At 56.9% G+C, this 13217-nt stretch overlaps 1 protein-coding gene across 1 annotated transcript in view; it reads right to left on the bottom strand.

Moving 5' to 3' along the window:
• HSPG2 (heparan sulfate proteoglycan 2) overlaps positions 1–13217 on the bottom strand; it is an 88570-nt gene that overhangs the window by 42068 nt on the left and 33285 nt on the right. The window contains exons 22-36 of the mRNA XM_007459310.1: positions 12603–12743; positions 12307–12483; positions 11989–12168; positions 11757–11875; positions 10988–11099; positions 10704–10817; positions 10483–10610; positions 10013–10099; positions 9476–9525; positions 9063–9157; positions 8608–8748; positions 8044–8235; positions 823–915; positions 417–497; positions 10–192 (exon numbers count right to left, since the gene is read on the bottom strand). Coding sequence (XP_007459372.1) covers positions 10–192; positions 417–497; positions 823–915; positions 8044–8235; positions 8608–8748; positions 9063–9157; positions 9476–9525; positions 10013–10099; positions 10483–10610; positions 10704–10817; positions 10988–11099; positions 11757–11875; positions 11989–12168; positions 12307–12483; positions 12603–12743 — 1893 coding nt within the window. The remainder of the gene's footprint in view (positions 1–9; positions 193–416; positions 498–822; positions 916–8043; positions 8236–8607; positions 8749–9062; positions 9158–9475; positions 9526–10012; positions 10100–10482; positions 10611–10703; positions 10818–10987; positions 11100–11756; positions 11876–11988; positions 12169–12306; positions 12484–12602; positions 12744–13217) is intronic.

Here is a 13217-nt window from a genome sequence, read left to right as displayed (position 1 = left end):
TTCCTCCACCTCAAGGGCCCGGGGTCCCTCTGAGGGCCCGGGCTGGGCGACCTCCAGGCTGACTGCGCTGATGCTGGCTGCCAGCGGCATCGAGGAGAATGTGGCCCGGACCAGGAGCTCGTCCAGGTCAGCCAGTGCCATCAGGAGGTGCTCACGGGTGGCTGGCTGCCCATCAGGCCGGCGCCAAAATTCCTGGGTTGGTGGGGGAAGACAGCAAATGAGGGTGAGGGGCGTTGGGCTTTGTGTGCTGTTTCTGCAGTGCCCCCAGCCCCAACACCTGCCTTCCAGGCACTGGCCAAGGACTGTTAGCTGAGGATGGGGGGAGTGAGAGGCAGTGTAGCTGGCATCAAAGCCAGGCTCCAAAGCAGGGTGGAGGGTGCAGAGGGTCAGACATGGTGTGGCCGAGTGCCTCTCACCTCTCGGAAAATGATCTCGTAGCTCTTCCTCTCCGGGCCCTGCAGCGCTGGCTGGGAGGCCACCAGCATGATGTTGTTGCCCTGGGGAGACACGAGTGGGCTTGGGAGGGGAACTGAGGGGCTCTCGGGGATAGTGAGCTCCTCTCCCAATCCCAGTCTCCTACCTCTCCAATCTCCCAAGCTCACGTACCCAAAGGAGTCAGGTACATGCCCACTACCCCATCTTCCAGCAGCTGGGCCTCTGCTTACATAGTGTCCAAACAGATGGTGGGGTGGGGGCATGGGCCTAACTAGTGGGTGGGTGCCAGGCCAGCTGAGTGCTGGACGGAAAGGAAAGAAACACTGAGGGTACCCCCAGCCTCCACCTTCCCCTTTTGCCCACTCGGTGTGGAATTCATGTGCTCACCGTGATCTGGACATCAGGGTCAGACAGTGGGCTGCCCTGGGCCCCCGCTGTGTAGGAGAGGGTGTACCGCAGCTTTCCGCCATAGGCTGCCACCTGCAAGAGGCAAACCCTGCAGTCACAACCTGACTCTGCCCTCCTCTGGGGTGTGTGCGACCAGACAGGTGAGGGGGCGGAGTCTCTGGAGGCCTTTCTGCACCCGTGCTGTCCTCCCCACCCAACCGGAGGCTGGTGGTTGCCTAAGTGACAGAACATCTATCAGTTCCTTCACAGTCTCAGACCTGGTGGCAGTGACCCTGAGAAGCCTCTATTCTGTTTTATGGGGTTCCCCATTTCCCATTGTCTCACGATCCCAGCAAACAAGCTCCAAGTCCCTTCCATTAAAGGAATTTCCCATAAAGCAGACAGGGGTAATGACTGTGACCACCACAGGGAGGTCGCAGAAGGTTCAAAAGTTCTCAGCCATGGCGGGGGCAAGGGGATGCTGCAAGTTGCCCCTCAGAACTCTTGCCTCCTGGGTAGGTGGTTTTTGTTTGTTTGCTCAGAGTCCATTTCCCCCATTGTTTTGAAAACTGTAGTCCTGGTTTCCTTTAAAGGAAACTATGTGCTACAGGCAGCCTGTGTGGTTTGAGGGGCCTGGCCCCTCCTCCTCTAAAGTGGAGACGTGAGCCAGGTCTGGCCAGTCTGCACGTTCCACCACTCCCCCTCTCTGCTCCAGCAGGGATGAACATGTGAACCTGGTACTTCTGCCCTTTCTACTGCAACAGAAAAACCCCCTTTACTAGTCAGATTGGAAGCTGGAGAATGATGCCAGCTGAGATAAAGTCCTAATGAGCTCCTGGATCGAGCCATGCCTGATACCAGCTATCTTTGGGCTTTGTACTTTCATGAGCCAATAGATTCTTCGTTGCGGGCAAGCCAGCTGGACTCGGGTTTCCTATTGCTCACAACTGGAAGAGCCTTATGTTTGCTGCTGGGGACTTCCACTTGGGCATCCAAGGCCCCAGTTCTGCCCCACAGGACTTTCCTTTCTCTCCTCTGCCGCTAGGGCAGTTGTTCAGGTCAATACCACACTGTGTCAGGCCTAGCCCATTTGCTCATTTGTGTTCATTCAGTTGGTGAGCATTTATTAAACACCTACTGATGACATGCCAGGCCCTGGGCTACACAGGCCCTGAGGATGTTCTCCACAAGCTCAGAGTGAGGTAAGGAATTTAGGGGCATAACCAGATAACCATGAAACAGCTGGTTTCCCGTTTTCTTTGGATGCCAGCAAGTTCATCGCCATGTCTAGGACCAAGCTGCAGGTGTGTACAGCAGGGTGGCTACGGGAGCAGACCCTGCAGTCTAAGACTGGGGTTCAAGTCCAACTCTATAGGCTGGACAGCCTTGGGCAAGTCACAACTTCTCTGAGCCCAACTTTCCTCCTATGGAAATGGGAATAAAAATAATACCTACCTTGAAAGGTAGTATGAAGATTAAGTAATGCAGGCCACGTAAAACCCTGCACTCAGCACAGGGCCTGCTGAGCACACAGCCTCAATGCTTGCTAACTCCCCTCATTGCGCCCAGCTCCACCTTGGCTCCAGCAAGCTTCCTACCTTCATTTCCCCCTGAACCAGACTGTCTTGTCTGCTTCTCTGAATGTTATTTTATTGCATATTTTGTGTAAGAGGCACTCTAAATCATTTCTGGAACAATACTAGTAAAAACGCAATACTGCTAATGATAATGACGATGATGATGATGGTGATTCCGACATGACAGGAATGATAATCAGATTAACATTGAACTCTGGGAGGCCAGGGTCTTATTCTGCCCATGTACAGTACAGCACACAGTAAGTACTTAATGCTTCTTGAATGAATGAATGCAGTCCCAAGAGCTAGGTCAGTGATCTGGATACAGGGTAAAGGGAGACCTCCCAGTTAAGACAGCCTTTCTGCCAGGGGACTGTGGCTCCCTGAAGGGTAAGAGCTGAGCTGGGTTTGAACTCAGCCCTACTTTGACCTGAATGTGGGACCGCTCTCTGGGCCTTGGTCTACCCATTTGTGTCATAAAAGGTTTTGACAAAGGGCCCTCTGATATTTTAGGGTTTGATGAAACCCCTATTCCCCCACCCCCACAAATCCTTGTTACCTTGTTCCCCAGGAAGGCTTTGGGCAGCTGCCAATAATAGAGGCTTTCAGGAAGCAGAGAGAAGCCTTTGTAGGAGAGAGAGAACTAGGACAGAAGGACAGGTGGTGAGAGTGGATCGAACAGGTCGGGGGCCAAAAGGTCAGAGATGGTCCCGACGGGGGTGAGAACAGACCCCAGAGGGAGACCCAGGAGGGCAGAGGGATAGAAACCCCACCCCCAGCCCCACAGCTCAGGTCCTGGCCCAGCTCTTTGGACAACTTGCTCCCCTGTCTAGACCCAGACACACCCCAACTGCTCTCGCTGGCCGTGGTTTGGGTTGGTGTCTCCTCACATCTGGTGCTATGCCCCTTGTGGATCCCAAGATGATTTACGGGGCACACCAGAGAACATTTTGAAATTCAGTGGCTATTTTGGGACTACCCTGGTGGCACAGTGGTTAAGAATCCACCTGTCAATGCAGGGGACAAGGGTTCAGTCCCTGGTCGGGGAAGATCCCACATGCCGCGGAGCAACTAAGGCCGTGCGCCACAACTACTGAGCCTGTGCTCTAGGGTCCAAGAGCCACAACTCCTGAGCCCACGTGCCACAACTACTGAAGCGCACACGCCTAGAGCCCGTGCTCTGCAAGAGAAGCCACTGCCATGAGAAGCCTGCGCACCGCAATGAAGAGTACCCCCCGCTCACCACAACTAGAGAAAGCCCGCGTGCAGCAACAAAGACCCAACGCAGCCATAAATAAATAAACAAATAAATAAATAAATAAAATTTAGTGGCTATTTTAATGTGTATTTAAAAATGTAAAACTAGTATAATTGAGTTGGTATATGATTGGTTGAAAGAAAAAACTGGAGTAAATAACTGTCCAAGTGGTGTGCAGAAATGGCAGAATTTGTGAAATTGGTTCAGAAAAAAACTGAAGTCTAGAAAACACGATGGGTGTGGGGGGGGTGTCCCTTGGTGGGTGCTTTGGCACATACCTGAGAGCCTGCTGAGGAAGACAGAGAAGGAGAGGGGGAGGGGGAGGGGGAGGGTGCTTCTCTGAATGTTATTTTATTGCATATTTTGTGTAAGAGGCACTCTAAATCATTTCTGGAACAATACTAGTAAAAACGCAATACTGCTAATGATAATGACGATGATGATGATGGTGATTCCGACATGACAGGAATGATAATCAGATTAACATTGAACTCTGGGAGGCCAGGGTCTTATTCTGCCCATGTACAGTACAGCACACAGTAAGTACTTAATGCTTCTTGAATGAATGAATGCAGTCCCAAGAGCTAGGTCAGTGATCTGGATACAGGGTAAAGGGAGACCTCCCAGTTAAGACAGCCTTTCTGCCAGGGGACTGTGGCTCCCTGAAGGGTAAGAGCTGAGCTGGGTTTGAACTCAGCCCTACTTTGACCTGAATGTGGGACCGCTCTCTGGGCCTTGGTCTACCCATTTGTGTCATAAAAGGTTTTGACAAAGGGCCCTCTGATATTTTAGGGTTTGATGAAACCCCTATTCCCCCACCCCCACAAATCCTTGTTACCTTGTTCCCCAGGAAGGCTTTGGGCAGCTGCCAATAATAGAGGCTTTCAGGAAGCAGAGAGAAGCCTTTGTAGGAGAGAGAGAACTAGGACAGAAGGACAGGTGGTGAGAGTGGATCGAACAGGTCGGGGGCCAAAAGGTCAGAGATGGTCCCGACGGGGGTGAGAACAGACCCCAGAGGGAGACCCAGGAGGGCAGAGGGATAGAAACCCCACCCCCAGCCCCACAGCTCAGGTCCTGGCCCAGCTCTTTGGACAACTTGCTCCCCTGTCTAGACCCAGACACACCCCAACTGCTCTCGCTGGCCGTGGTTTGGGTTGGTGTCTCCTCACATCTGGTGCTATGCCCCTTGTGGATCCCAAGATGATTTACGGGGCACACCAGAGAACATTTTGAAATTCAGTGGCTATTTTGGGACTACCCTGGTGGCACAGTGGTTAAGAATCCACCTGTCAATGCAGGGGACAAGGGTTCAGTCCCTGGTCGGGGAAGATCCCACATGCCGCGGAGCAACTAAGGCCGTGCGCCACAACTACTGAGCCTGTGCTCTAGGGTCCAAGAGCCACAACTCCTGAGCCCACGTGCCACAACTACTGAAGCGCACACGCCTAGAGCCCGTGCTCTGCAAGAGAAGCCACTGCCATGAGAAGCCTGCGCACCGCAATGAAGAGTACCCCCCGCTCACCACAACTAGAGAAAGCCCGCGTGCAGCAACAAAGACCCAACGCAGCCATAAATAAATAAACAAATAAATAAATAAATAAAATTTAGTGGCTATTTTAATGTGTATTTAAAAATGTAAAACTAGTATAATTGAGTTGGTATATGATTGGTTGAAAGAAAAAACTGGAGTAAATAACTGTCCAAGTGGTGTGCAGAAATGGCAGAATTTGTGAAATTGGTTCAGAAAAAAACTGAAGTCTAGAAAACACGATGGGTGTGGGGGGGGTGTCCCTTGGTGGGTGCTTTGGCACATACCTGAGAGCCTGCTGAGGAAGACAGAGAAGGAGAGGGGGAGGGGGAGGGGGAGGGGGAGGGCAGAGCTGCTTGCAGAGCAGCTGCCGGCTGGGGATGGGGCGAGAGCCCCTGGGGAGGGGCCTGGGGCTGGGCAGCAAAGCTGGAAAGGAGCTGCCAGATCTCAGCATCCATCCGCCTCTGGGCCTCATCCACCTGGGGGACCGAGAGAGGGAGGACAGAGGAAAGGAGCAGAAGGGCAGAAAGAACACCATGACGCTCTGCCTGCCCCCAGGTCGTGCCAGGCCCAACCAGCCGCCCACGCCTGTGCTATCTGTTCACAAGTGCCGATGCCTGACGCTCTGGCCTTTGTACCTGCTGCCCTCTTGCTCCCCGTGAGACTGGTGGAGCTCCCTGGAATGGGCCCGGACTACGGGGAGAAGCTCATAGAGTGGGTGCCCCTGGTAAGAGAGGGGCAGACAGTGCTGCCCAAGCTCAGGCTAGAGGGGCTGGAGGCAGCCCCAGGGGCATATGTCGTGCCGAGACAGCTCCTTGGGCCTCACGTTCCGTGCATGCCCATGGTACCAGCCCAAGCCACTCACAGATCTGTAATGCTTCCCAAGGGCAACACTGGAGTGGTCCGGGCATCAGGTTGGGGCCTGGCCTGGCCTGGGGGAAAATAACCCAGGAACCCCAAGCTCCTACTTGGACTGTGCTCTCTGGTTTCTTCCCTGGGGCCCTAGACACAGGCTGTCCCCAGCCAGGCCTTGGCTGTCCCCTGTGACAGCCACTGTGTCCGGCCCTTGCCCTGTGGGGGCCCCAGGATCCTCCCGGCAGCCACAGCTGCCTGCAACTGCTCCTTTGAGAGGGACGTGCAGTTCTGACGGGTAGAGGGCACAGGCCAGCTCAGACCCTCCCAGAGCCCCAGAGCTGGAGCCCTGGGGGGTGTCCTCTCCCCGTGGATATGGCAACCAGAAAGGCCCATGCGGACTGGGGAGAAAGACGCATGCTCCCCTCTCCAGGCTGGCACACAGGGTTAACTCCAGGCCGTGGAGGGCCATACACACACAGATGGTTAATGGAGGCTGCTTGAGAGACAGCGCAGGGGCAACCTGGTGGGCCAGGTATAGTCACATGGTTTAGCATCAAGTTAGTTTCCTGGCTAACTCAGCCACCACTCTGGCCACAGACAGTTGGCACCAGGACCAGACCACACAGTAGATGAGGCACACACCCCTCCTGGTTCTAACTCCTGCTATCACAGGGCTTGGGCACAGCAGTGCCCTGACCGTGCACCATCGGTCACGACCTGGGTCCACGTGGACCCATATTGCCCGGGGCGCTGGGCATCTCCCCACGCAGGGCTGAGGGCATCCAAGAACACACCATGCCCACGTCACATCAGTTTCACACCACTCAGATTGCGGGCCTACCTGGTGAGCCTGTCGCATCTGCGCAAAATATGCCTCCCTCTGTGGGGCACAGGGAAATGCCAGGAGAGGGAGTCAGAGAGAGAGAAAGGTCTGGAGCTGCAGGGCAGTAGGGAGGAAGACACGGAGGCCAGGAAAGGAGAAGAAAAGGCAGCCAGCCCTGGGAGGAGGCTGGGATACGTGGGTCTGTCCAAGGAACAGGGACAGGGCAGCCTTGAACACCCCCTCCTAAGTGTCCCTGACCTTCCTGGGGCCCTGGGCGTGGGGACACATCTGCTTGAACACCGGCCTCAGCCAGCAGGGGATGCCTGTACCAAGACCCACTTTCACTGGGTGCCCCCAGGTGGCTCTGACCACTCACAGAACCCATTTGGGCGGCCGTCCTGGAGTCCAGCCCAAGACCCTGCGCCCCACCGTGCCACTAACACCATCGCCCCATCACCTCCGCGCTAGACCATGACACTGGAGGAGCAAAGACTCCGACTAGTGTAGTATTTAAGGGCGGCCTCTGACCTGGTTGGAATCCCAGCATTGCCACCTTCAGGGTGTGGGAGCCCAGGCAAGTCACCTAACCTCTCTCACCTCAGTCTTCTCACTTATGCAATAGGGCAGTAGTTGTACTTAGCTCATACAGTTGTGATTTATGACATGTCAAAGTGCTTGCAACAGTGCCCAGCACAGAGTAAGAGATCAGTAAATATGACCTCTAATAAGAATTACCCAACACCAAGCACAGGGTTGACAGCACAGAGGGAATTCCATGTGTGAGCAAATGAATGAAACTGAAACTGTGTCTCATTTGTCCTTTTGTTTCCAGGGCCTCGCTCAGGACCTGTTTCTTGACTAACTGCGCAAAAGCTAATAATTATTAACAGGCGAGCACTTATTATGCACCAGGCATGAGCTCTAATCCTCCGAACTGCTTTGGAGCTGAGGTTTGTCAAAAGGCAGCCAGCTGGGAAGGGGCAGGGCTGGGTTTAGACCAAGGCCTATATGACCCCAAAGGCTGCACGCTTAACCATGACATGGCTGATGCCTCCCTGCCAGCCCAAACTGCTCTGAGGTCAACTCGTGTCTGAGTCCCTGCTGGCCCCAGGGCTTGGCAGGGGCCTGGCTCAGAGCTGGCGATCAGGCAGGGTCTGCCAGGCCCTGCTGCATGTCACACCTTGTCTCCCTGGTATGTCTCCGGCAGCTGCCAGTAGAAGGACTCGTGGCCAAGGTTGGCAAAGCTGCCGAAAGTAAGCTGGGCCCCCTCGGGCACCGGTTCCACGGCGAAGCCTCCTGTCAGGTGGCTGTTCCGCTGTGGGTTCACCAGGGTGAAGCCTTGGAAGTCCCCAGGGGCAAAGTGGGTGGAGATCTGGCAGCAGAAGGAGGACAGGGGTCAGTCTGGGCACCGGGGCAGGCACCTTGGTGGGGGAGGGGCGGGGGTGGGCATTAGAGTGGGGAATGGGGGGATGGTGAGACCAGGGCTAGGACGGAAATAATGGGGAAATGGAGAGGACATTTGGGGGAAGGAGGGGGTTGGGGTCAGTGATGACATAAGCAATAATGGAGTCATGGGGAGGGCATTAGGGGCGGGGGCAAGGGTTGCTGGGATCTGTGCTTACATGGGCAGTGATGGAGGCACGGGGATGCCACTGGGCTAGGCTTCTCACCTGCCCTGCCCTAGTGATGAGCCAGGAGAGGCCAGCGGCAGGCCCCGGTGCCGGGGCAGTGTAGGGGCTCTTACCAGGTGGCGTGTGTGGGAAGAGCTGGTGCACTGCTGGGTGATGCCCATGCAGAAGCAGGGCAGGCAGCCAACCGGGTTGCTGGCGCTCAGGTGAAAGTGGTGGGGCCGGCAATAGCTGCAGGTGAGGCCTTCCACCTGGGCCTGGAGGATGGGTAGAAAGGTGGGTGCAGGGAGCTCGGATGGCTCTCTTGCACCTTCAGCAGCCTTTGAGGCCAGGCTTCCCAGCCACTTCCAGCAGTTCTGGGGAGCCCCTGCTGCCCCCATGCCTAGGCCCCAGCTCCCATCAGATGCTGCCTGACTTCCCACGAGGCCCCGAGCAATAGGGCAGAGATGCGTCCTGCGAGGAAGGGTGGCGGGGGCGCAGGGACAGCCCTGAGGGTATGGTGACAGGGAAGGCCTGGCAACCGCCGTGGCTGCGGTTCAGGGCCTCGTGGAGGGCAGGGGTTTGTACTAACCTTGCACTGGCATTGTCCAGCAGAGTCACACTGGTCGCTGATGCTGCCCTGGGGGTCACAGCCACAGCCGATCGGCTCTGGCAACTGGCCGTCTCCTGAGGTGGAGGGAAGCCACAGCTGGAACCCCAAACCTGCCACCGAGCATCCCCATTTTCACCACCCTCTGGGCATCTAACTCACCACCTGAGAGAGGAAGTGTTTGTTTCTGGACACCTACCACGCACAGGCATTATACCCATTCACAGCAGCCCTCTGGGGTACGTGGGCCTTTTACTGCCCCCGTTTTACAGATAAAGGAGCCGAGGCTCAGAAAGGTAAAAGTCACTTGCCACAGGTTGAAGGAGAACAAAGGCTCTGTCCTAGCTCCACCCCTAGGGTAGCCAGATCCCAACAGCCTCCCCAACCCGACTCACTTCGACAAGGCTGGCCCTGGCTGGGGTTGCCATAGTAACCTGGGGCACACCTGTGGTGAGAGAAAGCACTGGGTGAATGGAGGGAAGAACCACAGAATCCCGGACTGTGCTGGGGGCCCCGTATTGGACTCAATGACCTCAGAGTGCTGGAAGGAAACTATTAGCCTAACTCACCCATTACACAGATGGGGAAATAGGTGGGAGAAGAAGGGCAGGGACATGCCCAGCATGGTCAGTCCTCAAACCCAGGACTTTCAGCAAGAATGAGGGGTTTTCTGGGAAGATTCTGGCCTGGTTGGGGCAGAGGGGCAGGGGGTGTTGGGAGTTGGGGGTAAACTGCAGGCCCAGATCTCTGAGGGCCTCGAATGCCAGGCTAAAGGTTTAGGCTCTCGGGTAAAGGAGCTGATTGTCTTCTGGGGGCCTTTGTGAGGCAGAGTGGGCAGATTCTGGTTCCTTCTGGTCAGGAGGGCTGGGCCTAGCCTGACTCCAGGGGCAGCCCCTCCTGCATGCTCCCCACCCTTCCCGCACCTGCCTCACCTCTCACAATGACGCCCGCTGTGGCCTGAGGAACACGCATCACAGGTGGGGTGGCCATCTGTGTCCAGAAAGCAAGTGTGGGTGGCTCTGTGGGTGTGGGGGGCAAATTTCCAGTTAGAAGGTCAGCAGCTCTTCTTTCAGGACCAGGGCAGGAGGGAGAGGAGGAGCGGGCATGTGAGTTAACGTGTCCTGAGTGCCAGTTACATGCCAGGCTCCGTGCTAAGAGTTCCATGGCATCATCTCATGCTCACACCAGGGGCCAAGGTGGAGGTATGTCATTATCGCCATTTCACAGATGAAGAAATTGAGGCCCAGAGAGAGAAGTGTATCTTATACAAAGCGACACCTCGAGGAAGTGGTAAGGCCACGATTTAACCACTGCCTCTCAGAAGGGTCTGGGAAGAAGGGAATCTGGGACAGGGCAATGGACGTTTCAGGAAAGGGCAGGTACAGGCAGGGACTGGACGCACTGGCCAGCAGTGGGGGCTCCGTGACAGGGGCACGGCTGGCAGTCTTGTGGTGTCCCACGCTGGGCATCCCCGTAATATCCGGGCTGGCACTGCTCACATCGGGGGCCCTCTGTGTGGTGCTGGCAGCCCTGTGTGTGTGGGGGGGCGTAGAACATGGGTTGAGGCTGAGCCCCTGGAGGCCACAGATCCCTGGGGTAGGAAAGAAGGAGGGTGGGACTCACCTGGCAGGAACCTGTTTCGGGCTCACAGACCTCTGTGTGGCCATGGCAGCTGCAACGTTCGCAGGTGCCCAGGTAGAGGCCGCTGGGCATGCGTGTATAGCCTGTGTCACAGTCCTGGGGGCAGGAAGATGACGGTGGAGGGACTTCCTCAGCAGGGGCCATTCTGGGAAGGGACCACTGGATGGCTGGGGCGGGCTTGGGGAGGTGGGAGAGCTAAAGGAGGAGGAGCCAGCAAGCACCGTGGAGGGAGCTGGCTGGACAGGTGGGTGGGGCCCAGGGCTCACCTGGCAGGATGGGCCACGGTACCCAGGTGGGCAGGTACACTGCTCCACTTCCAGTGCAGGGTCCTGGCCGGTGTCCTCAGGCACAGCCACATCCATGCTGATGCCAGAGACCCTGGGTGTGGCAAGACCCACTATGAATGAGCACTCGCGCTGGGCCTGGCACCCCCGGAGCCCTACACGCTATCACCTCATTAATCCTCCCAGCAGCCCTGCTGTGATGCTCCTGGGGCCCCGTCCAGCTCCCTGACTGGGCGTCCATGCCCCAGCAGCTGCAAGGGCTGTGGTGAAAGGCTTATACCTGTAACTTCCTCCAGGGAATGAGCATTCCTTGCCAGGAGAGGTCACACTGTCCCACTCCCTTGGGGTGACCAATGACAGACTGACCCAGGGTACAAAGGTCCCTCTGCCTCAAGGCAGGATGACTCTGCAGGGCTCCATGGGGATGAGACCGAGGCTGGTCTTCACCTGACACCGCTTCCTTGCCTGGCCACTTCTCCCTCCTGTGTCTCTCCCTCCCAGGTTCTCCTTGTCAATCACGGGCACCCAAACCCCCATCTCAGCCTTTGCCTCTTGGGGACCCGATCTAAGACAAGCCTTCTGAGGGAGGTACTGTTATAATCTCCATTTTACAGATGGGGAAAATGAGGCACAAGAAGGCCGCAGAGCCAGAAAGCAGCAAAGCTGGCAGTCTGGATGCACCACGTCGCACTGCTTAGCCTGGAGCCACCCCCAAGTCCCCTCCGGTCCTCCCGCCCCGGGCCCCAGACACCTGCTCTCCGCTGGCCGCTGGGTGTAGGATGCCTGGATCAGGAGGGTGTCGATGCCCGCCAGTGCCATCAGCAGGTGCTCCCGCGTGGCCGGCTGCCCGTCAGGCCGCTGCCACGCTTGCTGCCGAGGAAAGAGCTTATGGGCTGCAACCCCTGACAGGCTGACACCTGAGTGAGAGGGGCAGGGGGCCTGCCCGCCTCCCCCCGGGGGTCTCCTGGGATGGCGTTGCTCACTTCTCGGAAGGGCACGGTGAAGGTGCTGGGCTGGCCGGGGCTAGGCTCCTGGGAAGTGTGATGCTCCAAGATAATGTTATTGCCCTGCAGTACCACCAGTGGCTGCCTGTGCAGGGCCGCGGAGCCAGGCTGGGGCCACTGGGTCACTGTAAAGCGCAGCTCTCCGCCATAGGAGGTCACCTGGGACACAAGGCAGACAGGTGCTCAGCTGGGGGCCCCACCGTCGGGCCCTGCCACTGCTCCGGCCACCTCCCCCGCCTCTTCTCCAAAGGCACCATGCTGCCTGGAATTCCCTTTCTCTTCCCACCCCCCACCCACCTTGTCCCCCAGGAAGCGTGAAGGGAGGGTCCAGAAGTAGGGCCCAGACGGGAGGCTGTGGAAGGAGGAGAAGGCCAGTTCCCCGGGCACGGGGGACGAGATGCCCTCGCTGGCGTTGTGGGTGCCCGCGGCGTTGGTCAGGCTGAACGGAGTGGGCTCCTCAGAGGCCCCCAGCACCTGGGGTGGGGGGGAAGAGGCCGGGATGGGGGCCGTGGCCTGTGACTGGCCCTTGGTCCACCCAGCCCTGGGCTTGGCGGTCCCGCCAGTCTGCCAAACCACCCGCCTCGTGTAGGTACCTGTGCGCGGCTCCAGGAGGAGCTGGTGCACTGGCGACTGACGCCCATGCAGAAGCACTTGAGGCAGCCGTCAGGGTTGCGGGTGCTCAGGTGGAAAGAGCCAGCGACACACTCGTTGCACAGGCGCCCCACCACGTTGCTCTGCAGGCACAGAGCTGGGAGCTGCAGGGTGGCCCACAGGAGGGGCTCCCTGGAGCTTCCGGTCCAATCCACCCACATTCTAGATGGGAACCCAAGGCCAGAGGGAGCCGTGAAAAGAGCACACGTATGAGGGCGGCCACCGTGTGAACAATAATTCCCCATTAACGGGAGCTTATACAACCAATCGTTTTTCTCTTTTCTCTTTGGTTGCTAGGGGCCTCACGAATAAATTTTCGACTTCAAATATAGCAATGTGGTCAGAATAATTACTGCTACTATGAATGGAGTGTTTCATGAACTGTGCTAGTTTCTAGTCAACCAGCACCTCATTTAACCTCATTTAACTCCTCTAAGTCCCTTGAGAGGGATGTGACATCTTCATGCTTCACACGAGGAAACCGAGGCTCAGGAATGGGAAATGATTTACACAGGGTTCCTCAGCTTGCTAATCCACTCTGGGATGTAACATCAGGA

Source organism: Lipotes vexillifer, unplaced genomic scaffold (assembly GCF_000442215.2).
Source record: "Lipotes vexillifer unplaced genomic scaffold, Lipotes_vexillifer_v1.1 scaffold496, whole genome shotgun sequence".
Lineage (NCBI taxonomy): Eukaryota > Metazoa > Chordata > Mammalia > Artiodactyla > Lipotidae > Lipotes > Lipotes vexillifer.
The sequence above is the reverse complement of the archived record's forward strand: the minus strand, read 5'-3'. Positions and strand labels throughout refer to the sequence as shown.